Source organism: Grammomys surdaster, unplaced genomic scaffold, assembly GCF_004785775.1.
Source record: "Grammomys surdaster isolate TR1022 unplaced genomic scaffold, NIH_TR_1.0 239, whole genome shotgun sequence".
Classification (NCBI taxonomy): domain Eukaryota; kingdom Metazoa; phylum Chordata; class Mammalia; order Rodentia; family Muridae; genus Grammomys; species Grammomys surdaster.
Window position 1 is genome coordinate 9,872,711 of NW_021604684.1, and position 23,025 is coordinate 9,895,735.

The window sequence follows — 23,025 nt, forward strand, 5'->3', positions numbered from 1 at the left end:
TCTCTCTCTCTCTCTCTCTCTCTCTCTCTCTCTCTCTCTCTCTCTCTCTCTGCCTGTGGAGGCCAGAGGACAACCTCTGTGTCATTCCTCAGGCACAGCCACCTTCCACCTTGCTTTTTGCCTGTGTTCTGTTTTGAGAAAGGATCTCATCATATATCCCTGCAGAGGTCCATTGCCTCTGCTTCCTGAGTGCTGGCATCAGAGACACACACTACCACATCCAACACATCTTGCTTTTTGAAACAGACTCTGTCCCTGGCCTGGAGTTCACCAGTCTCACCATCCCTAACCCTAGAATAACAAGATCATGCTGCCACTCATGGCTTTGTGGCTTTGTTTTTTTAACACAGCTTCTGAGCCTTAATCTCAGTTCTCTTGATTGCAAGGCACCCGCATTACCAACTGCCTCACCAGCCCTCCCTATTACAAAAACAAACAAACAAACAAAAAAAAACAAAATCAAAACTTAAAACACGGTGCCAAAATAATGTTGTTCCCTCCCTCTTAAGGGACAGTTTTTCAAAAATGCTTACAGATTGCAGAAAGCTGATGGACAAGTGAGGCCAGAGTGCCACTGGAGTCCATCCCCAGGAAACTGCTCAGGCCCCCACACCTACTCCTCCAACTTAGAGCCTCAGCAGGCCTCTGGAGAAGTCCTGCCCTGGGTGACATGGTTTCAGAGCTGAGCGAGCCTGCAGAGGCTCTCAGCCCGGTGAGCAGTTCGCCCTCACAGTGGGCTGAGCTGTTACATCACTACCTCTCCGCTGCATCCCCTCTTCCCCAGGCCAGGCCATGGCACACGAATGCAGCTGCTGTACAGGTGATGATGTGTTTAGTGTCTGTTGTCGTCATTGTCTGCGTGGCATCCCTCCGTCCCTTCTTGAACTCTAGGGCTATGTCACTGTTGTGCATGTAGTACCCCAGGGCCTTACCTGTCTGTGTCTAGCATTACGTCCAGCCCAAATAAATAATAATCATGTAAACAGAGCCATGGGTCGCTTCTCCTGAGGCATTTGGTCACTTCTGCTCATGGACACTCAGCTTCTGTCTACGTTCTCCCTGTAGATGACGGTTTACTCATTTCTGAAGCCCTTGCATATGGTGATGGTTCAATTAGTAGGTCAAAGGAGCTCTCAAGGGCCAAATATGAGCTCTTCCAACACCTTGAGTGGAGAGGCCCAGGGCCCACTGGTTCTGATCCTCTTTCTGCCATTAACTTAGGCAGTTTCCTCCTGCCAGGGGGCACCATGGAGCATGGTGCTGTGTCAGAGTCCTTTGCTGACCACCTAATGGCACCATTGCTACAGGACTTGCTTCAGGAACAAGCTAAGAGAAACGATGATAGCAAGCTATAGTTATAAGAGTTGACAAAATCTGGGGACCTGGGCATTTCGTTCCATTATCTGAATGTTCCAAAGTTTTTGGGCCAGGGTATGACAGGCACTTAGTCGGGTGGTCTGGAGTAAGCTGGTGTCTGGCTATTTTGTGCTATGTGGCCTTGGCAAGCTCCCTTTTATAGGACGTCAGTCTCCCCTTGTGAGGAATGAAGAAGGAACTTGGACTGTATATCACTGTTTCTTGGTGTGTTGAGGATGGAGGAAGAAAGTACCAGTCCTTACAGACGCTGGGAATTCATGGATTCTCTCAGAAGAAGGGCAGGCTGGGCCATGGGTGACTTCCTGAGTGTCTCCAGACTCATGGGGGCCTCTTGGACAGGCAAGGATCTCTGTCTGTGGATTCTTCTGGCTCTCCTTCATGCCACTCCAGTCCACCAATGCAGTATTTCATTAAGGTTCCTCCAAGGTTCCTTTTCCTCCAGCTTGAGATGAGCCTGGGAAGGCTGGGGGCGGGGCAAGTCTATTAATATCCCTTTCTCAGCTGATTAACTCGCCATTAATTTTCACTCCATTTCTAAGCTGAGCAGGGGAACAAGCTAATGGGCCCAGGCAGGATGAAGTGGCTAGCTCCAGTGATATCCAAAGGCGCCTACAGGGCAGCCAGGAGGCCTGGGAAGAGCCATGGCAGTGTGTGGGTAAGGTGGCTGTTCTTCCAGCCCCACCCAGCCATCCCAGAGCTAGGCTGCCCAGGGAAAGGGGTGAGAAGCAGATCTTTTGTTAGTCAGTGTAGGTTACATCCAATCTCATCGTGGTACATCCAATCTCATCGTGGTCTCTGCCGTTTGGTGCTCATCCCCATCCAGGCCTGTGCTCGCTCTGTAAGTTATGATTCTCTCATCCTTGGCCCTGCCCTGGCTTGCTATGTGGCTTTGATAGGTCTTTGTTCCTCAGAACACCTGTGGAAAGAATGGCAGGTAGGCTTCCCAAGAAACACCAGCTGTGACCGGCGGAGGCTGTTGCCTAGAGCCGTGTGTCACCAGGACTGGCATGAAGTCATCCATGCCGCAGGTGAGCTGGAACACACACGTGGCTCCTTTGACACCCCTGGCCACTAGATGACCCTGAAAGCCCTTACAGTTTTGCTCTATGTGATAATCTGTGGCACCCTGGGAATTCTCTCTCCACCCAGCAGTAATGACATCATCATTCTGAGTGACTTCGCTAGAACCTGAGAAACTGAAGTTGGCCATTCTCTCTCTTGCCTCTCATCTTTGTTTAGCAATTTCCCTGCTTCCCATATCCAAGCTTGGAAGGAACTCACATTGGGTAGTAGGTTCAGTGGAAGGAACCACCTTGTCCAAGGCCACCCTGGTAGTGGCAGAGCTTTGTGTGGCCATCCCCCAAATATCACTGGGTCCCAGGGTCTTAATTCCCCACCAGAGCTAGGAAGCTGTTACAAAAATGGAGCCTAGCGAGTCTTGCCCGGGGATTGGGAGAGTCTTGCAGGTGGGGGCAGCCACGTGAGTCCTCATCACTTTCTAGATCCACAGTCCACAAAGCCCTGGCTCAGACCCACTAACAACTTCTGACTTTTTTTTTTTTATTCTTAGCTCTGTTCTAAAAATTACAAACACGTTTATTCTCCTCTCCCCAAGTCCCCGATTGAGTTAGTCAGCTGCCGCTCTGACTGTAAGGTTGCAGCCGGGAACAGATTTAGTGCAGCCAAAAGGCCATCACGAGATGTGTATTTCAGATGAACTTCCTGAGGAAAGGATGAACAGCTGGACCTGGGATGGGAAAGCATGCCTCAGAAGGAACCATGTGATAGCTTGAGCTTCTGCCAGCACGGAGCAGGGACTCAGGGTTACTGACTGGGGTGGCCTAATCTAGAAGCAAATGGTCTATGCTCTCAACCTAGATCTTGGGGGCCTGAAGGGCTAGGTACCTCGGATTGCAGACAGCGGAGAAGCAGAGCCCTGGTTTATTTGTGCACAGGCACATGGTTCAAGCCCTGACTTTGCCTGATACTTTTTGATTGATCAATTTCTCTGCAAAATGGAGATTAAAACCATACTCCCCTCACCGTGGTGTTGCGTGAGCTCCTGGGTGCTATTGACAGCTTTCCAGTCCCTCTCAAGACCAAGGCTTCCACCCTGGGTGTCCCCTTGCCCTGAGCTATGTTTTCTTAGTCCTTTGCTTGGCTCCTAAAGTTTAAGAATCAGCTGCTGACCACTCTAGGCAGCCTGCAATCTTGTTCTTTTTCCTATCCCAGGCTCCTCTAGCTTCCTCAAGTCTCTCTCAAGCTCAAAGATGCACTCTTGTCTTCTTCTCTTGTCTGTCTCAACTCTTCCAAAGGGTCAAGCTCTAGGAGGGCAGGGAGTATGATGGCCTTGGTATGCTGAATGCCAGCATCCAACACAAAGCCAGATGCAGTACAGCCTGCAATAGGAAGGGAAGAAAGGAAGTGGGGTGGGCACTGGTCTTCATCATTGTCTCTAAAATGGTAGTGCCATAGTAAGTATAGCATAGCAAGTAGTAAGCACTTGCTTGGTGTCGGGCCCTGTTTTCTAAGCACCTTGCTTGCAGTCACCTGCTCACACTCAACAAGAACTCCTTGGTGTGGGTCCTGTCTATTATCTCACCTGGCAGAGGAGGTTTAACTTGCCCTTAAGAACCCACAGTTGATAAGTGTGGTATTTGTGAGTCAACAGCTCCAGAGCCCAAGCTCCTAACTACAGCACCCACTACCTCTCCCCGAGGGAGCAAAGAGAACAAACCCAAGGATCCCATGGGAAGTCCAAGCTGGTTTTCATTGTTCTAGTTATGACTGTCCCCACTGAGCCCTGGGATATCCAGTCTCTACCCTGTGTGGGCCTCAAGGTTCAAGGGGCTGGGACCCTGACACCAATGATGAAGAGAAGCTTGAGTCTTTGATCAAAGAGGCAGGTATCTTTAAATAGGCTGTCTTCTGCCCAGGTCACAGCTCAATGAGCAGCAGAGCCAGGATTGGGATCTTCAGGCAAGGCCCCTTCCCGTGGCCTGTTTATCAAATTCTTGTGGCTCTTGGAGTTGACAACCTGCTTACTGAATATTTCAGAAATATGGAACAGATTTCTTGGGCTAAGGGGCTGGCAGCTGTGGTTCGTTCGGGTAGGGAGCTGGGTTCCCCACAGTGACAAACCCTTTCTCCCCCACCTTTGTTTCTTCCATCCAGATTGACAGTGAGAATGAAGCTCTCTTGGCTGCGCTTACCAAGACCCTGGATGACATCCCCGAAGACGATGTGGGGCTGGCTGACTTCCCAGGACTGGATGACGGCGACACATCATCCTGCACCCCAGCTTCACCTGCTCCCTTATCTGCACCCCCCAGCCCCGCCCTGGAGAGGCTTCTGTCCCCAGTGTCTGAAGTGGATGAGCTTTCACTGGTGAGGACTGTGGCCTGGGGCTGATGTCAGATTGTAGACCGGTGATGGCTAAGCTGTCAGGTCTAGCTCAGTCAGGGCCCTGAGCACCAGGACATAGTTTCTACAGACAGCCTCAGGTTCGAGGACTCCCTGGACCTTATCCTTCCTGCCTGGACAGTGACATTAGACTTTGTTCTATTTTTCTTTTAAACCTTAAAATCACACACAAACATTTGCACCAAGATAACACATGTAGGATAAAAAAAACAAGAGGGAAATGGAAACGTGGACAGTTAAAAGCAAAACCTTCCGAGCCCTCTCACAATTGCCTTCTTCTTCCCCAGAGGTAACCATGGTTACTGATCTGTTACATGACTTTCCTCTTCACCTTTTTTTTTTTTTTTAACTACAAAAACAACAGAGCCTGTATTGTAGCCTGTTCAGCACCTTGCTTCCTCACTAAGCTGTGTGCGTGTCCTGGAAACTCTTCAGATGAGTGTGTGGAGCTCTGTCTCCTTGTTGGCTGTGTAGGACTTCCAGGTAAGGATGTCCCATCATTTAACCATTCCCCTCCTGATGGACATCCATTGTCACCTGCCCCATTGTCACACGCGACACCACAGTCATCAGTTGCCTCATGTAAGTAGATCCAAATCCTAGAAATAGAATTTCTGGGTCTATGGAGACATGACTTTCATTTCAAATAGATCCTTCTAGGCTATGCTTCAAAGACAGTGGGCCAGTATTCACACTAACATGTACAAGTTAAATGTATGAGCGTGTGTAGAGTCTGTGAAGAAGTGAGAGGAGATGATACCAGCTCTGACTGCCCTTTCAAGAGTCTGGACCTCCCAAATTACTGAGGACACTTGTCCAGGGCTCTAGCTGGGGATACCCAAGCCCAGGCACTTGAGGTCAACTTTGTGCTGCTGCCAAGGGTTCCTTCCTTTCTTTGGAGCTTTGTAGCTTCTAGCGGTTTAGAGCCGGTCAGAGCTGGGCTCTTAGATCCTGGAAAGGCCCTCGGTGAGTATCGTGTTCTGCTATGGGGTATCGAAGGCCTAGGGCATAAGTCTTATAAGTTGGTATGACAACCAAGTTAGACTGGATGTGTGCTGACTTGTGTACTAGGGCCCTGTGGCTTGTCTTCTGCTGCCTTTGAGGTTCCAGAGCATTGAGGGGACTTACCAAGTGTTTACTGTGTCCCTGCCCAGATCGTGTTCAGTGTCATAATGCAGCTCCCTCCTGTGGGTCCTGCATCCTTCCAGACTGGAAGAGGTCTCTTAGATTTGAACCCCAGCTCTACTCATGAGAGCTTGTGGGTCCTTGGGCACACCTTAGCCTCTCTATGACTCAGCTTTCTCATCCATGGGAGTGTATAATAGGGCCTGGGTCAAAGGCTGTTGGGAGGATTGCTGTGGGTAATATCCAGGGAGCATTTAGAACATTGCCTAGCATACAGGCCCACCTAGCACATGCTGGCTGACTCAGAGTCCTGACAGGCCATCCGTACTAAGAATTCTCAGTGTTTTCTGCACCAGGCTGCGGCAGGAGACCTCAGCAAGGGAAAGAGCAGCCCCTGGTGGTCAAAGGCTGTCTTAGTCCTGAGCCTTCCCTTCTGATTACACTGCCTATTCCGCCCCCCTCCCCCGCACTGTGTTAACTTATGAGCAGTAGGACTCAATGTCAAATCTCCCGGCATATTGATAGTTCTAGAGGAGCCCAGAGAAACCATGCAGACCGTAAGCCTTGCCTTGGATTTCAGACGGCTGGCCTGTGGATTTGGAAGACCTGTGAATACAGGTCTGTACAAATCCTGAGGTCAGAAGTGTCTGTTGAACTCTCAGAGGTGGTTTTTGTTTTGTTTTGATTTTTTTTTAAAAGTCTCAGATCCAGTGGTTTTGTTTGTTTGTTTGGTTGGTTGGTTGGTTTTTTTTTTTGGGGGGGGGGTGAATGTTGATTCGTTGGTTTGTTTGTTTTTTTCTTTGTGTGTGTGTGTGTGTGTGTGTGTGCCTCCCTCCTGCCTCCATCCTGTGTCAGTGCAGAGAAGGAAATAGATTGTTCAGGGTGTGACCTAGACTGGTGTTGAGGTAGAATAGAACCAGATCTCTTCCCTCTAGCCCAGAATCCAAAGTCACAAAGTTATGTGTGTGTGTGTGTGTAGTCTACATAAGGTGTCAGGGATCCTCAGTCACTCAGAATGTAGGGTGTGGCCTTTCTCTAGCTGGGCCTTTGGTGCTCTCTGTTGGGGTACTGGGGAGGCGTGTTCCCCAGGAAACACTCGGTGCCATAGAACAATCCCAGGGTAACTCTCACCTTGTTCTCACCTTGGCTGCAGTGGAGTCTGAAGATATTTTTTTCTTTAGTCTCTTTGCTCTTTGGGTAGATGAACTGTGCACCTGCCAGCAGGGACCTGAAGCTGGAGAGCTTCGACAATCTTTATTATTTTTAAAGTTATCTGAGGGCCAGGGGGGTAGCTCAAAAGGTAAACTACTTGCTTGTCTGGCACCTTATGAAACCCATAAAACTGGGTGTGGACATGCATGCCTGAACTCTCAGCACTTGAGAGGGAGAGACAGGAAGGCCAGGCATTCAAATCATCCTTGACTACATAGTTTGAGGATAGCCTGGGTTACATGTGACCAGATGCCCCTAACACCCCCCCAACACACACACAAATAGTTGAAGAAAAGACAAACTAAAGGTTAGCATTCTTTTACTTATATGCAAACAGCTGAGTGGGTTGGAAGTAGCATGTACCTTAGATATATTCTTGCATGATTATATATTCTTATGATTAAAGCCCACCTCATGAAGGCTTACAGGAAAATAGTGGCAGTTGCATCTGGGAAGGAGAAAGGACCTTGAGAAGGAAGGAAGGAGATTTCTTTTTTTGTTTTGTTTTGTTTTTAGACAGGGTTTCTCTGTGTCATACCCTTGGCTGTCCTGCTCTGCAAACCAGGCTGGCCTTGAACTCACAGACATCCACCTGCCTTTGCCTCTTGAGTGCTGGGATTAAAGGCATGTACCACCACCGCCTGGCCAGGAGACTTGCTTGTCTACCTTTTAGAATTTCATGCACATACACACACACACACACACACACACACACACACACACACGTGAGTGTTAACATTTGTGAGTAATATGTACTTAATTAAAGAAGTACATTCTTAGATGTCATGGACAAAGGGGAAGTCAGCTGGATCCCATATTGAGCATCATTTCGGTTTATATCCTCTCCGTTGGTACATCTATGTATGTATACACATGTGTCTATTACAGGCGTGTAGAGTTAGCTGACTCTAACAGTACACTGAGCAGGCATCACCCAGACCTGGGTCACTGACCGTACTAACAATGAGCTAATGGTATTTGGGAGTGTGGTAGACAGCAGTCTGTTTTCTGGCCGGGGTGTGGTCGATTGGCATGTGGTACCCTGTGTCTCTGAGTGTGCCTGGCCCTAGTCTTTTCCCCTCTGCCTCTTCCCAGCTACAGAAGCTCCTCCTGGCCACATCCTCCCCAACAGCAAGCTCTGACGCTCTGAAGGATGGGGCCACCTGGTCCCAGACCAGCCTCAGTTCCAGAAGTCAGCGGCCTTGTGTCAAGGTATTTCTACATATGCCCAGAAGTGACCTGAGCCCCCAGCTGGCTCTCGACTGTGGCTAAGAGTGGCAGGTTCAGTCTCCATCCCTCTCTCTCTTCCTCACAGTGCTGGCTGAGCCAGAATCCCAGGCACTGCTCCTTGAAACCAGCATAGTTTGAGACTCTAAAATGAGCTCTGTACTTTCCCACACTTGAGTGTTTTGAGCTGTGAGATATTGACACAGATCTTAACACGTATTAGAACAGAAACAGGAAGGTGTGGCCTCCTTTGGGGCTCATGAGCTAATGGAGAACAGATGGGAACATCTGGCTGTGGAGACCACAGTCCAGATCGTACTTGGGTTTCAGGATTTCTGAGGAGCCTCTGGCCACTTTAGAACCTTGCATACAAAAGGTAACACCCATACCTGTCCTGGCCTTATTTTTTGGTGGGTCAGAGAAAGCTTTGGTAGATATCTAGAAGGATATACAGCGGCTCCAAGTCTGGGAGCCCTGTAGAGGTCTGGCTATCTCTTCCTTCCTCACCGACTCAGTTTGCCAGGTGCCAGCCATGCTGGGGTCTAGGGATGAAGTGAAGGAATAAGCCATTCCCACAATCCTGAGAGAGATGCTGGATCTTCTGGCTACTAGAGCAGGCAGAGAGAGAAGCATTGTGCCCCTCCCTGCTCACTCTGGCTTATTTCCTTTTCCAGGTGGATGGCACCCAGGACAAGAAGACCCCCACGCTGCGGTCTCAGGGCCGGCCTTGTACTGAACTGCATAAGCACCTCACTTCGGTGCTGCCCTGCCCCAGAGTGAAAGCCTGCTCCCCAACTCCCCATCCAAGTCCTCAGCTCCTCTCCAAGGAGGATGAGGAGGAGGGGGAGGATTGCCCAAGCCCCTGGCAAACTCCAGCCTCTCCCCAAGACTCCTTAGCACAGGACACGGCCAGCCCCGACAGTGCCCAGGCTCCCGAGGAGGATGTGAGGGCCATGGTACAGCTCATTCGCTACATGCATACCTACTGCCTGCCCCAGAGGAAGCTGCCCCAACGGGCCCCAGAGCCAATCCCCCAGCCCTGCAGCAGCCCCTCCAGGCAGGCCTCACCCCGATCCCGGCATCCCCCCAAAGCCTTCTGGACTGAGTTCTCCATCCTAAGGGAACTTCTGGCCCAAGATATCCTCTGTGATGTTAGCAAGCCCTACCGCCTGGCCATACCTGTGTATGCTTCCCTCACACCTCAGTCCAGACCCAGGCCCCCCAAAGACAATCAGGCCTCCCCTACCCACTCTGCCATGGCAGAAGAGGTAAGAATCACTGCTTCCCCTAAGAGCACCGGACCTAGACCCAGCCTGCGTCCTCTGAGGCTGGAGGTGAAACGGGATGTCAACAAGCCTGCAAGGCAAAAGCGGGAGGAAGATGAGGAGGAGGAAGAGGAAGAAGAAGAGGAAGAAGAAAAAGAGGAGGAGGAAGAGGAGTGGGGCAGGAAGAGACCAGGTCGTGGCCTTCCATGGACCAAACTAGGGAGGAAGATGGACAGCTCTGTGTGCCCAGTGCGGCGCTCCAGGAGACTAAATCCAGAGCTGGGCCCTTGGCTGACATTCACTGATGAGGCCCTAGGTGCTCTGCCCTCGATGTGCCTGGCCACAGAGACCCACACCCTGGAGGAAGACCTGGGCAGCCTCACAGACAGTAGTCAAGGCCAGCAGCAGCTTCCCCAGGGATCCCAGATCCCCATCCTGGAAAGTCCCTGTGAGAGTGGGTGTGGAGACACAGATGAGGATCCAAGCTGCCCACAGCCCCCTTCCAGAGGTAGTCTGTGGTCCACCAAAGAGGGTGGGGTGAGCAGAGCATCCCCACTGGGAGCTGGGAGCACTTCCTTCAAGCACTCAGTCTTGTGTGTTGACTGAGGTTGGATCTGGTTGTCCACTGCCCTTTCTGTACAGTTTGGCAGACCTTCAGGAAAATACCTGATCATCTTCAAGATTTTCATCGTGCGTATCAAAGCACTGCTTAATGAACAAAGAACAAGAGGCCTTATCCATGCATGGATAAGGGCAAGGGACAGTAAATAAATAAATAAAGCGAGCTAGGCATGGTGATAAACAGTACTTAAGAGTGGGTGGTGGTGGCACACGCCTTTAATCCCAGCACTTGGGAGGCAGAGGCAGGCGGATTTCTGAGTTCGAGGCCAGCCTGGTCTACAGAGTGAGTTCCAGGACAGCCAGGGCTACACAGAGAAACCCTGTCTCGAAAAAACCAAAAAAAAAAAAAAAAAAAAAAAAAAAAGAAGAATGAGGGACAGGAGGATAGAATTTGAAGCCAGCCTGGGTACATATGCAGACCTGTTTCATATAACTAACAGAGACAGAGGCCCAAGGCTCAGAGCTTTTTAGTGAAGGACCTGCCACCAGAACCATCTAGAATCACAGCTTGGGCTTGGAGCCTTGGCCTCAGTGCATGGCTACTGTGCCACACTGTTTGGCCAGCAGGGGTTGCCTGGCCCATCTGCTATTTCTGCAAAGTGAGGAGATCTGCTGGCTGAGACCCAGCAATGCAAGGTGGATTTGAATTGCACCCTATCCTTCCCTTAGATGGCCAAGGCCATATGTCACCTTAAAGGGCATCTGTCCTTGGTGGCCCCAGAACTGTGAGGGCTCCCCAAATGGGAGAGTATTTATGATGGTGTGTGTGGGGGAATCTTATTTTCTTTTTTGTCTTTTCAGACTCCCCCAGGTGCCTCATGCTGGCCTTGTCACAAAGGTAGATTTTTTGTGTGTGTGTGTGAAATTGTTGGTCTATTATTCCATGAGCTTTTGTCTGAGATGTGTGCATTCGGATGGGAGGTTATCAGCCCCTAAGCCTGGCCTCATCCTCAGGACTTGCCTTCATTGTCACCTTGCCCTTGGGATCTAGACTCCTTTCAAAGGGATTGAGTTTTAAAGAGGAACCTCTGTGAGCTGAGGAGAAAGATGGAGAATCAAGCCACTTCTGGTATCTCCAGGGCTCTAAAGAGTGTTCTTTGGGGTGGGGACTGGAAGCCTATGACACTGGGGGACTAGAAGCAAGTTCCTTCCCTCTCTGGGCTTCAGGAACTCCACCTATAAAGCAAGGAATCTACATCAGACTTTGCCTGTACCTTCCCATAACTGCAACTTGAGTTTCTTTAACACCCAGGATGGGGCCCCTCAGCACATTCTGTGGCAGACCCAGGGTCTATCCCAGTACCTTTTGCTCCCCTCAAAAGTATGGGCCTGTGGAAGGTTCCTACTGACCAGCCTCTTCCCTTCCTGTCCTCCTTGCCCCTACCAGTGACCCTCTTGGCAAGAAGAGTTTTGAGGAGTCCTTGACGGTGGAGCTTTGTGGCACAGCAGGTGAGCCTGTGGGGTGCCTGTGGGGAGTTTGAATGGCCTGAGAAGGAGTACGTCTTCTACTGAACTACTCTAGCAGTGAGATGCACAGGGAACATGCTGGGAGGAGGGTCAAGGCCTGGGGCGAGCCCTTCAGCTGCTGGTACCAGCAGCCGAGAGGGTACTGAGGTCAGAAAACAAAGACACAGCTCTGGAGGAGACCACAGTCTGGGGAGGCTAAACCTTCAGGAGAATGGTTAGCCATGCACTCATTTCAACCACTCAGTCTTGTGTGTTGAATGAGGTTGGATCTGGTTAAAGCAGAAGGTCAGAGTGGCCTGGTCAAATGGTGGAGTGGCCAGGACAGGGGTGCTGAGGGGTTGAAGGACCAACAGGCATTGGGAAACAAAGAAAGGTGTGCTTAGTTGAAGAATTGGTATGAGTAAAGATACAAGAGAATGGAAGTACAGGGTACATCAGAGTTACTGGTCCGCTGGTCCTGCTAAAAGCAAGACATGGGGGGAAAGGAATAGCAGTCCCCAAAGGACCAAGGCATAGGGGTTCCTGGCACCCATCCTGTAGGCTTTGGAAGGCATGGAAAGAAACAAGTGGGTAATTTTAGCAAGTTCCTGTGGTGTGCTTGGAAGACCGGAAGACAAAAGCAGATCAAGTAGCATCAGAGAAACCAAATGGTTGGTTTCCCCAATGGCACTGCCTTCTCCGTTCAGGGGTACCCCTGAGGCAGGGCTCTTTAAATGGTTGGCAGTAGAGCAGTAACAGATATCTCTGACCTGGACACATGAGCTGCCATTACCAAGACCCAAAGGGATGCCCATTGGCTCTCATCTCGTGCCAGCTCCTAAGAGCAGGAGGATCCCTGGGCTACATACAGGCTTGGGCAACAGTGTGGTGACTAGCTAGTGATGCCTGCCATCCACCTATAGGAACGTTGTGGCACACAGCCACTTCTGTGTCCTTGCAAACAGAACTCTTAATGTCCTCCAAGAAGACCTGCCTTACCCTCACCTGTTTTTCTTCTTGCCTGGGTAGGACTCACTCCGCCCACCACACCTCCATACAAGCCCATGGAGGAGGACGTCTTCAAGCCGGACACCAAGCACAGCCCAGGCCAAGACACAGCTCCCAGCCTCCCCTCCCCTGAGGCTCTTCAGCTCACAGCCACCCCAGGGGCTTCCCACAAGCTGCCCAAGAGGCACCCGGAGCGAAGCGAGCTCCTGTCCCATCTGCAGCATGCCACAGCCCAGCCAGTCTCCCAGGCTGGCCAGAAGCGCCCCTTCTCCTGCTCCTTTGGAGACCATGACTACTGCCAGGTGCTCAGGCCAGAGGCTGCCCTACAGAGGAAGGTGCTGAGGTCCTGGGAGCCAATCGGGGTCCACCTTGAAGACTTGGTCCAGCAGGGTGCCACTCTGCCAATGGAAACAAAGGCCCCTAGGAGGGAGCCAGACCAGAACTGTGACCCTACCCCCAAGGACAGCATGCAGCTAAGAGACCATGAGATCCGTGCCAGCCTCACAAAGCACTTTGGGCTGCTGGAGACCGCTCTGGAGGATGAGGACCTGGCTTCATGTAAAAGCCCGGAGTATGACACCGTGTTTGAGGACAGCAGCAGCAGCAGTGGGGAGAGCAGCTTCCTGCTGGAGGAGGAGGAGGAAGAAGAGGAGGGAGGGGAAGAAGACGATGAAGGAGAGGACTCAGGGGTCAGCCCTCCCTGCTCTGACCATTGCCCCTACCAGAGCCCACCCAGTAAGGCCAGTCGGCAGCTCTGTTCTCGCAGTCGCTCCAGTTCTGGCTCCTCATCCTGCAGCTCCTGGTCACCAGCCACCCGGAAGAACTTCAGGTATTTTTGGTGGCCCCGGGGAGAGGGATATCTGAGCACCCATTAGGTACCAGAGGGGAGTAGGCCTAGGAATTTGCTTTGAGACTTGGGTTGCACCTCTGCTTGCAATCCAGCCTTGGTCAGAAGGCATGAGATGGGCTCCCCAAGAGTTGGGGTATCTGAAGCAAGTAAGGCCTGGCAGGGACTGTTGGAAAGAAAGAAACTCTACATCCTGGCCCTCTGAGACTTTATATCCTGGCCCTCTGAGACTTTATAGCCTAATGAACTTGACCCTTGTTTTCTGCTCTGTGTTTGTCAATGGACAGATTTTTTTTATGCAAGCAAGCAAACCCACATAGTTGAAAAGCAACAAGATGTTAATGTGTAAAGGAAAGATGTGGTTTTGATCTATGTTCTGAAAACACCCAGATTAAAAGCATCAATGATGAGCTCTACTCCTGGGCTTGGTCCTGCGTTATTTGTTGCTGTGAACAGACCCTCTGAGAGCCCAGTTGGTAGATGGTGCATCATGAGCTAGTTTGAGCATCCCATCTTTAAGCACTGGACCTGGAAAGGGGTTTCTGTTACTGTGATAAAATACCATAACAGAAAGCAGCGGGCAGAGGAAAGGAGTTATTTCATCTTACAACTCTCAGGTCATACTCTATGCCTGAGGAAAGACAGGACAGAAATTCAAGGGAGGAACCTGGAGGCAGATTTGGGGGACAGCAGCTTCTGCTTTTTCTCATCACAGCAGGTAATGGGACCAGCTTTGTCCTAGAGAGACTCCAGAAAGATTTTGCAAGGGGTGGGTGGGTGGGTGAGGGTGAGTGAGTGAGGGTGTCCCAGCCCTGAGCTTGAGGTTACCTGAGTGGCCACTAGATGGAACTCTTTAGCCTTGAGCAAAGCCATGGAGTTATGGGGGAAATCTTGTGAGGCTGCTGGGGGGTCAGGGATGTGCTGAGCGGTCTGAGTCTGTGGGTATGGATAATTTGCATTTCGGGCAAGCTCTCGGAGCATTCTGAGACCAGAATTCAGATCTTAGACCTTTTCTTAGACAAATTCAGCTTTGTATATATACATCTCTACCAGCTGTTCTTAGCTCTTCAAGGACCCCAAGAAAGCAAAGCTCCTGTGCCCATCAAACGATACACACAAAGGGATTTCAGGAATGCCCCGCAAACCGATGTGCAAGTTATCTGTTACTACAGATGACTTTCCCTGAGGTTTTACTGACAAGCCATCAGCTCAGCTGTCTTGCAGAACTCTCAAGGCTTGCCAGCTGGTCCTTTTATAATTTCCCAGGAGTTTGCCACTAAGACATCTTAATGCCATCGAAATTTCCCCAGTGTTGTGCCAACCCCCCACTGCCAGCACTAGAGTTCCTGGGCACTTCCTTTCCTACCTAGTCCATGGATTTGAACAGGGTCTGTATTCCAGGACCCTAAAAGTTGAGACCAGGTCTTCCCTGAGACTATAAATTCCCTATTTTCTCTTCTCAGATATAGGCCCAGTGTAGGCCTAGCTGTTTCTTCTGTTCACTGGAGAGTGACTTGGTTATGCCAGTCCCTGTTCAACTGCCCACAGAGCTGTGTATCTGACAAACCTGGAAAACCATCCCTCAGCCTTCTCTAGACCTACTTTCTATTTATTGGCTACCAGCAGACAATGCAATGAGTCCATCTGCACAATGCCAGCCCAGTTCCAAGAATTCCTGTCTCAGCAATCTCGAAGGGAAGGCTCGCCAACTCTGGTCTCAGTGAATGATAACTCTTGACTGAATAATAGCACATGAAAGTTAACAAGTCACGAGTCATATCGCCTTCTGTTGTGGTACTTGGGCTTCACAGATATAGTTGGAAGATACATGTTTCTTTTTCTGTTTGTTTTCATTTTTTCAAGACAGGGTTTCTCTGTGTAGCCCTGACTGTCCTGGAACTCACTATGTAAACCAGAGGTAGAAGTAAAAGAAACAAGGGTTTAAGTTCAGTCCGTGTAGCTCAACCATCCATACTCTTCTAAGCTCTATTTAAATTTTTAAAGACTCATTTGGGGAAAGGCAGGCCCTGGGTATGGCTGCAACACCTTGAGGACAAGAGTAGATGATGAAGAAGCATGGTTTTAGAGCAGACCTGATTCCAATTCTAGCTTCTCCCATTTCTAGTTTTGGTCAAATCTTACCTGGAACTGAGCTTCAGACTTTCTTTTGGAAATGGGAGTATATAAAACATCCTGGATATTTTTTTCCTCAAATCAATAATGCAAGGAAGCAAAAGGGCTTTCTACTCCTGACAGTGGAGAAAGGCAAGACCTGGAAGGTCAGGACAAGAATTAATACGGGCTGCTTCCCAGGGATCTCAGCCTGGGAGCCCCAGAGGACACCAGGCCAGTGTTTGGTCCCACACAGTCAGGGCTGGGTTTCTGCAAGAGTGAGATTGAGCACTGTGCCTTGCTTGTTCACTGACAGACGTGAGAGCAGAGGGCCCTGTTCAGATGGAATCCCAAGCGCCCGGCATGCCAGGAAGCGGCGGGAAAAGGCCATCGTAAGTGATATGGGGTCCCTGGACCTAGAAAAAGTGGGGACAAGCCAGAAGCATCGAGAAATGCTAAGCCACCAGCCTTCACTCCCCGCCTGCCTGAGGAGTAATGAGCCATAAACTACACGAAAGGACACAAGTATATCTTATTTCACAGTAACATAAGTAACCAAAAGCCATTAAAGGTAGCACCATGGGAAGCCCAGCATTTAACTGGTCATTGTCTGCAGTAGTTAGCCACTTAGGACTCAGCTTCAGGGACTCTGAAAGAGTCAAGACAGATGATAGGACTTAAGCAGGGACTGGCTTGGCTGGTCAGTTCACACGCCTTCTGTCTGATCCTGGGCAAGAGCCTGTCTTCCCTGAGCCTCAGTTTATTTGTCTGTACATAGGAGATTTGGGCCTTGTGCTTCATAAGGGGTCCCTCAACAAACCCATTCTGTCCTCTCCACCCACCTCAAGGATCTTCCTAGAGCCTGCTGTTAGAAACTGAGCTTGTCCACGAGGGTGTTCCTGGGAGCCTTCGGTGTTCATGGCCCAGACATTATGTCATAGCCCTAGAAAGGAGGGAGGGAAGGTATAACAGACACACAAAAGGACAAACAGCCTCACTGCTTGCCATGCTTTGGGAGGTGAGTGTGTGGGTGGGGCACACAAACCCCAGAGGTGCACAGCCGTGTACAACGGGTACTTAAAACTGCAGGTAAAGCCAGGCATGGTGACACATACCTTTAATCCTAGGACTTGGGAGGCAAGTGCATTTCTGTCAGTTCAAAGCCAGCCTGGTCTACATAGTTGGTTCCAGGTCAGCCAAGGCTACATAGTGAGACCCTATCTCAAACACAACCAAACCACAGGTGAACATAGTCTTCTTGGGTTAGGTGGTTTGACAAAGCTGGCATACTCCCAGGCTTCAGGTGACAGCAGTATGAAGACAAATTAAGTCCTTATTCCTGTGGTTGAGGCAGAAAGGAGAGAAAGACAGCAGATTCATAAAGGGAAACTGATGGGATTAAGAGTTGATATAAACTCCTTGAGATTGACAGAGTCCTGACTAGAATTTGGACCATTTACATCGGTGACTTCCGAGAGATACCATAAGGAGCTTAGGGATAAAGGAACAACCGAAAGTATGCAGGGTCCAAGAGCTCTGGGGGTGGGGGGGGGTCAGAAATTCAGGGAATTACCAGGACACTGGGAGGAAGGGCTTTCGCTACAGACCTGGAAGGAGCCCAGCATGCCAAAGCAGACTCTATGACTAAATGAGGTCCTGTTCTGGACTCTGGCTCTAGGCTTTCTTTTCTGACATCTGTGGTTGGCGGATTGGCTGTTTGGAGAGTTGCTGGCCATGCCTAGAGACAGTCTGTCTGGGCCACACACTGTCTCAACCCACTAGAGCACAGGTATCCAGGCAAAGGGCCCAGGTCCATCAAATCACGAATCTCAAAAGAGGCAGGAGGTTGCAGCCTGGCCTCCTTGATTGTTTTCTCTCCCTGTCTGATCTGTAGGCCCACTAGCATCTAGCATAGAGCCAAACTCTTCTGAGGGTGACCTGTGGGGCATGGTGTCTATGTCATGGCTTCATCCTGCTTTCCTTGGAAAACGCAGATAAAATGATGGCTCCTGTGACCCGTTTCATTATCTTTCCTCCTGGTGTACTCTGACCTCTACAAACCACCAGGTCCCCAGTGTATCCTCAGTGGCTTGCAGGCTCAAAACAGCGATGAGGAGAACATGCTCATCTGATAGTATAGGTCCTCTCTGCCCAGTCTCTGCTCTGTCCCTCCATGCGGGAGCTTCCCCTCAGGGGAAGCTTCTCCTGTACTCAGTGGTCCCTGCTCCAAAAGGACAGGTCTTTTGGTATAGAGGTTGTCATGGTCCTCTCTCTTACTCTAGCAGTAAAGAGTTACTGCTGCTCACCCAGGCCTAGACAGAGACTCCATGAGGGTAATAACAGGGTCCTTCTCTGTCCCTCATTTGTGAGCAGGGCGAAGGCCGTGTGGTATACATTCGAAATCTCTCCAGCGACATGAGCTCTCGGGAACTAAAGAAGCGCTTCGAGGTGTTTGGTGAGATAGTAGAGTGCCAGGTGCTGATGAGAAGTAAGAGGTGAGCGTGGGGGAGGGGAAGCCATTACAAATGGGGAAGGGGGAGGAGAAGGAAGGAAGGAGCCAGGAGCTGGGGGGGGGGGGGGAGCACAGGTGGGACAAGAACAGTGGTAATTGTAAAACTGGCGACAGCACCACACCATGCTGCGATGTGACCCAGCGCCCACAGCATCCATGCTTTCTGTCATCAAAATACTTGACACTTTTAAAAACCCATCCATTCTTATTCTCATTCTGGGGAATCTCAAACAAGTTAACAGGGAAGAACTGGAACCCGTGTAGGCTTCAAAGCCTTTGTTCAAACAAACGTGCAGGCTAGGAAGTGCCCTTTGCTGACTTGAAGATGTACTTGTTTTGAGACCTCACTGCGGCAGTCTCCGTGTTACTCACAGGCCTCCCTTCCTGTGCAGCGCATCCTGGGCCTGCAATCTGCTAAGTAGTTCTGTCTTGTCCTCATTCACCTAGGGGAGCTGCTTTTTAATCAGTAAGGAAATCTTCAAAAAAAAAAAAAAAAAAAACAAACCCAAGTTACCCATAGACTCCACAGATAGCTTTGCTGATTTAAAAGGAGTTCCAAATTATCTATTATCATACCTGCAAAGTAAGTTATTAGGGTTTTAAATTCTGACTTAATAGCAATAATCATAATAAAAATCCTTAGCCAGAAAGTAGCCTTTTGTCTAACAGTCTTTCTATACCTCATATCCATTTAGATGGTTGCTCTAGTTTGTTTTCCATTGCTATCATAAAAGCCATGACCAAAAGCAACCTAGGCAGGAAAGGGTTTATTTCAGCTTACAGCTTAGTCATTCATGAAGGGAAGGCGGGACAGGAACTCAAGGCAGGAACTGAAGCAGAGACCATGGAAGAACACTTCTCATGGCCTTGTTCCCCATGGCTTGTTTAGCCTGATTTCTTATACAATCTAGAACAGCCAGCCCAGGGATGGCATCACCACAATGGCCTGGGTCCACCCATATCAATCACTGATGAAGAAAATGACCCACAGGCTTACCTACGGGCCACTTTGATGGGAGCAGTTCCTCAAAAGAGGATCCCTCTTCCCACATGGCTCTAACTTGTGTCAAGTTGACCAAAACTAACCAGTATAGCTACTGCTAAAACAAAAATAGAGACGTGCTGGTAAAAACGTGGGGAAAATGGAACCCAATTAGGGTGAAGTGGAATAGAGCAGCTTCTTAAAACATGCATAGAACTATTGTGTGATCTAGCAACTCTATTTATGGGTATACAGTAATATATTCAAAAGAATGACAAACAGGTTTGCGAAGAGGGGCCAGCCACCCGTGTTTATAGCTCACAACAGCAGAGAGGTGAGAATAATCCAAATGCAATGTACACGTATAGCGGGGTATTATGCAGTCTTAAGAAAGAGGCCATGCGTGCTTCACGTAGATGAATACTCATTAATGACACTGTGCTAAGGGAATGGTCTAGTCACATGAGGGCCGATGTTGTGTGTTCACACTTATACCATGTACTTAGAAACAGAAGGTGAAATGATTGTTACTGGAGGCCCAGGGATGAAGTGGAGACACTGTCTAAAGGCTACAGGAGTGCTTTTTAGAAGATGGACTATTTTCTGTTGATCACACAAGGAATGGCAGTACACACCTGCAATCACAGCACTTGGAAGCTAGAAGCCTGAGAACTGAGAATTTGAGGGCAGCGTGTGTTACCTAGCAAGATCAAGTCTAGCCTGGGCTACATAGTAACATCTGTCTCAGAAAGACAAAACAAACTAAACATTTTTCTAGAGACTCATTATACGACAATGTCGACTTAACACTACTCAACTATGCGGTTAAACATGGTAATCGTTGTGTTATGTATTTTTACTGTAATTTTTGGCTCACTACGCAAATAGAACTTTGCAAAGTTTTATGCAGTCTTCAGGATTTCATCCAAACATAGAAAATGAAAGAAGTCTCCAAAGAAAAGGCTTAGTTCGCTAAGATTGTAAAAGTGTACAACCTCCTTAAAGGAGAGTTTTAGACAGACAACCATTTTCAGATATTCATAGCAGCAGAGGGGCTCAAACTTGGCCCCAATTGGGACAAGCATCAGTGTACATGATTAGGATTCTCCTGTGGTTGGCCTATCCTGAGTCACAGGAGCTTGAGGAAGTTGTGTGTCAGAGGATTGTTTACTTATCAATAGAGCTGAACTATCAGAGCAGAGCTGGCTGGAGGTCTCCCTTGCCTTGAGTCCTTCCCTAACAGGCTTGCTTCTTAGTTGCTGCAGAGATCTAAGCTCACCTGTTAACAGCTCAGAGTTTCCTGGGGGACAGAATTTCTGCTCACTGTTCCAGCAGAGATCTGGTATAGACCTCCGGGGTTTAGCTTTGGGCAATAGGTTCATCCTTGAACATATATCACCATGTCCAGGGAGATACTGTCATGTGACTCGGTGCTCTCTGCAGAGGTAGGAAGTATATGATGCTGCAGGCAGGTAGACTAGCAGGTGTCATACGTGCAGGTTAAGATGAGTCTGAAACATCAGCGGAATTAGGTAAGATGAAGGGCAAGTTGGCAGCCAAGGAAGTAGAGGCCGAAGCTGTCTTCGAAGGGTCTAGAGCAGTGTTCTCAACCCGTGGGTTGCTACCCCTTGGGGGTCAAATGACCCTTTCACAAGGGTCACATATCAGATATCCTTCATATTAGATATTTATTGTGATTCAAAACAGTAGTAAAGTTACAGTTATAAAGTAGCAACAAAATTAATTTTATGGTTGGGAGTCGGTACAACATGAGGAACTGTATTAAAGGGTTGCAGCATGGGAAGGGTTAAGAACCGGTGGTCTAGAGAATGGCAGAGTGAGAATGGGGAGGAGACATAGCAGAACCAGGGGAGTGATGAGGGAGAGAGGGGAGTGTTAGGAGCATTTAGCTTCATGACCAGGGGTCTTGTCAGTCCCTGCTGAGTCCCATGCCATTGGGTTGAGCCTGGAACTCCACAGAGCTTATTTTTCCTGGGCGAGGTGGAGGTGAGAACGCCCCCTCCCAGGCGTCCCATCTGACTGTGATGCAATGCATGATGTCCAGCAACTGTCAAACACCCAAGAGTTCAGCTGCCCCTGCTGTCTTCACAGTACAGGGGTTGGCCTATCAAATCTCATCCCTCACTGAAGAGAAGCGGGCACGTGACATGGTTTCCTGTTCTTTATCCTATGATGGGTACTCTTATGATATTCACCAGGCTGGCCTAGAACACCCTCCCTTACCCTATCCTCTCCTTCCAGAGGCCAGAAGCATGGCTTTATTACCTTCCGGTGTTCAGAGCATGCCGCCCTGTCTGTGAGGAATGGCGCCACGCTGAGAAAGCGCAATGAGCCCTCCTTCCACCTGAGCTATGGAAGGCTCCAGCACTTCCGCTGGCCCAGATACACTGACTATGGTAAGAAAGCAGAGTCTAACTATATTGTAATGAGTCCCAGAGTAAAAGGGACAGTGACTTCCTTTAATGACATATAGACTGAAGACCCCTCTGAACATGGCCGCTTGTCAAGCTCCTCCCCATTGTTACTCTACAGCTGCTTTTTCTGCAGCTGACATCTTGCTTTTTCTTCTGCCCTGTGGTCCTATGAGTAGCTCTAACCACACAGTCACCTTCCTGTTCTCATAGGAAGGTACAGTCTGTGCTCTCAGCTACCCAGCAGTACCTTGGCTGTCCTGTCTCTTTCCATGCACTCTGTGGTGACCCTTGACAGGCAGAAGCTTTACCCTTAATAGAGGGCAGCATGGAAAGACACAGTGCCCGTACCATTTGTGCACAACATGGCGGAAGACAAAGAAACACAAGGTAGAGACAAATGATCTGTAGAGGCGAGCCCGTGGTAGCCTTTGTGGTACCGGTAGTCCATTGTGAGACTTAGTTTCCCCATATGTCTGAGATAGATCCATTAGCATTTTCTTCTGTGACTGACTAGGATCAGAGTATCAAATTACTAGTTGGTGGAAGGGTGTTTGGAAAATACACTTCTAGAATGTTGGCTGGAAAGGAGTTGTAGGGTGTTCTGTTCAGGGACCCAACACTCTATAACAGGAACTTGGAAGCCATGAGGTCTTGTCAACATGGAAGAACTGTCACAGCAGAATGACTGTTGAAGAGTGGGCGCTGTGGTAGTGCCCACTCTTGCACTGTGACACCCTGGCCATCCCAGTTCCTTGAGACCCACCCTCAGTGGTAGATTTGCTGGTTCCAACTCAGTTTCTCACCACCTCACCTCTCACCGGCCCACAGATCCCACATCTGAAGAGTCCCTTCCCTCATCTGGGAAAAGCAAGTATGAAGCCATGGATTTTGACAGCTTACTGAAAGAGGCCCAGCAGAGCCTGCATTGATATCAGCCTTAACCTTCGAGGAATACCTCAATACCTCAGACAAGGCCCTTCCAATATGTTTACGTTTTCAAAGAAATGAGTATATGAGGAAGAGAGCAAGCCAATGAGCGATCGAGCGTGAGAGAACACACAGGAGAGAGAGACTTGAATCTGCTGTCGTTTCCTTCTAAAAACAAATCAATGTTTACATTGAACAAAGCTGCTTCCGTCCGTGAGTTTCCATGCTGTTGATGTTCCACTGCCACGTTAGTGTCGTCCTCGCTTCCAGCGGATCGTCCTGGGTGCACCTCAAAGTGCTGTCAGTCATCCTCTGCCCCTCCCACTCGACTGACTTCCTTCTGTAGACTTGAGCTGTGTTCACATAACATCTTCTGTCTGTAGTGTGTGATGATGAAATTGTTACTTGTGAATAGAATCAGGATTAGAAACTCATTTTTAATTGAAGAAAAAAGTATATCCTTAAAAAAAAACAAATGTATTTATGGCTCAGATCCTCTGTGCCTG

General features: G+C 49.3%; 1 protein-coding gene across 1 annotated transcript in view; it reads left to right on the forward strand.

Moving 5' to 3' along the window:
* The window catches only part of Ppargc1b (PPARG coactivator 1 beta), a 101,607-nt gene extending 78,920 nt beyond the window's left edge, over nucleotides 1–22,687 (forward strand). The window contains exons 3-12 of the mRNA XM_028774320.1: nucleotides 4,552–4,764; nucleotides 8,233–8,349; nucleotides 9,039–10,137; nucleotides 11,052–11,088; nucleotides 11,638–11,699; nucleotides 12,726–13,533; nucleotides 15,980–16,055; nucleotides 18,037–18,158; nucleotides 21,420–21,574; nucleotides 22,421–22,687. Coding sequence (XP_028630153.1) covers nucleotides 4,552–4,764; nucleotides 8,233–8,349; nucleotides 9,039–10,137; nucleotides 11,052–11,088; nucleotides 11,638–11,699; nucleotides 12,726–13,533; nucleotides 15,980–16,055; nucleotides 18,037–18,158; nucleotides 21,420–21,574; nucleotides 22,421–22,521 — 2,790 coding nt within the window. The 3' untranslated portion in view covers nucleotides 22,522–22,687. The remainder of the gene's footprint in view (nucleotides 1–4,551; nucleotides 4,765–8,232; nucleotides 8,350–9,038; nucleotides 10,138–11,051; nucleotides 11,089–11,637; nucleotides 11,700–12,725; nucleotides 13,534–15,979; nucleotides 16,056–18,036; nucleotides 18,159–21,419; nucleotides 21,575–22,420) is intronic.
* Nucleotides 22,688–23,025: the final 338 nt, after the last annotated feature.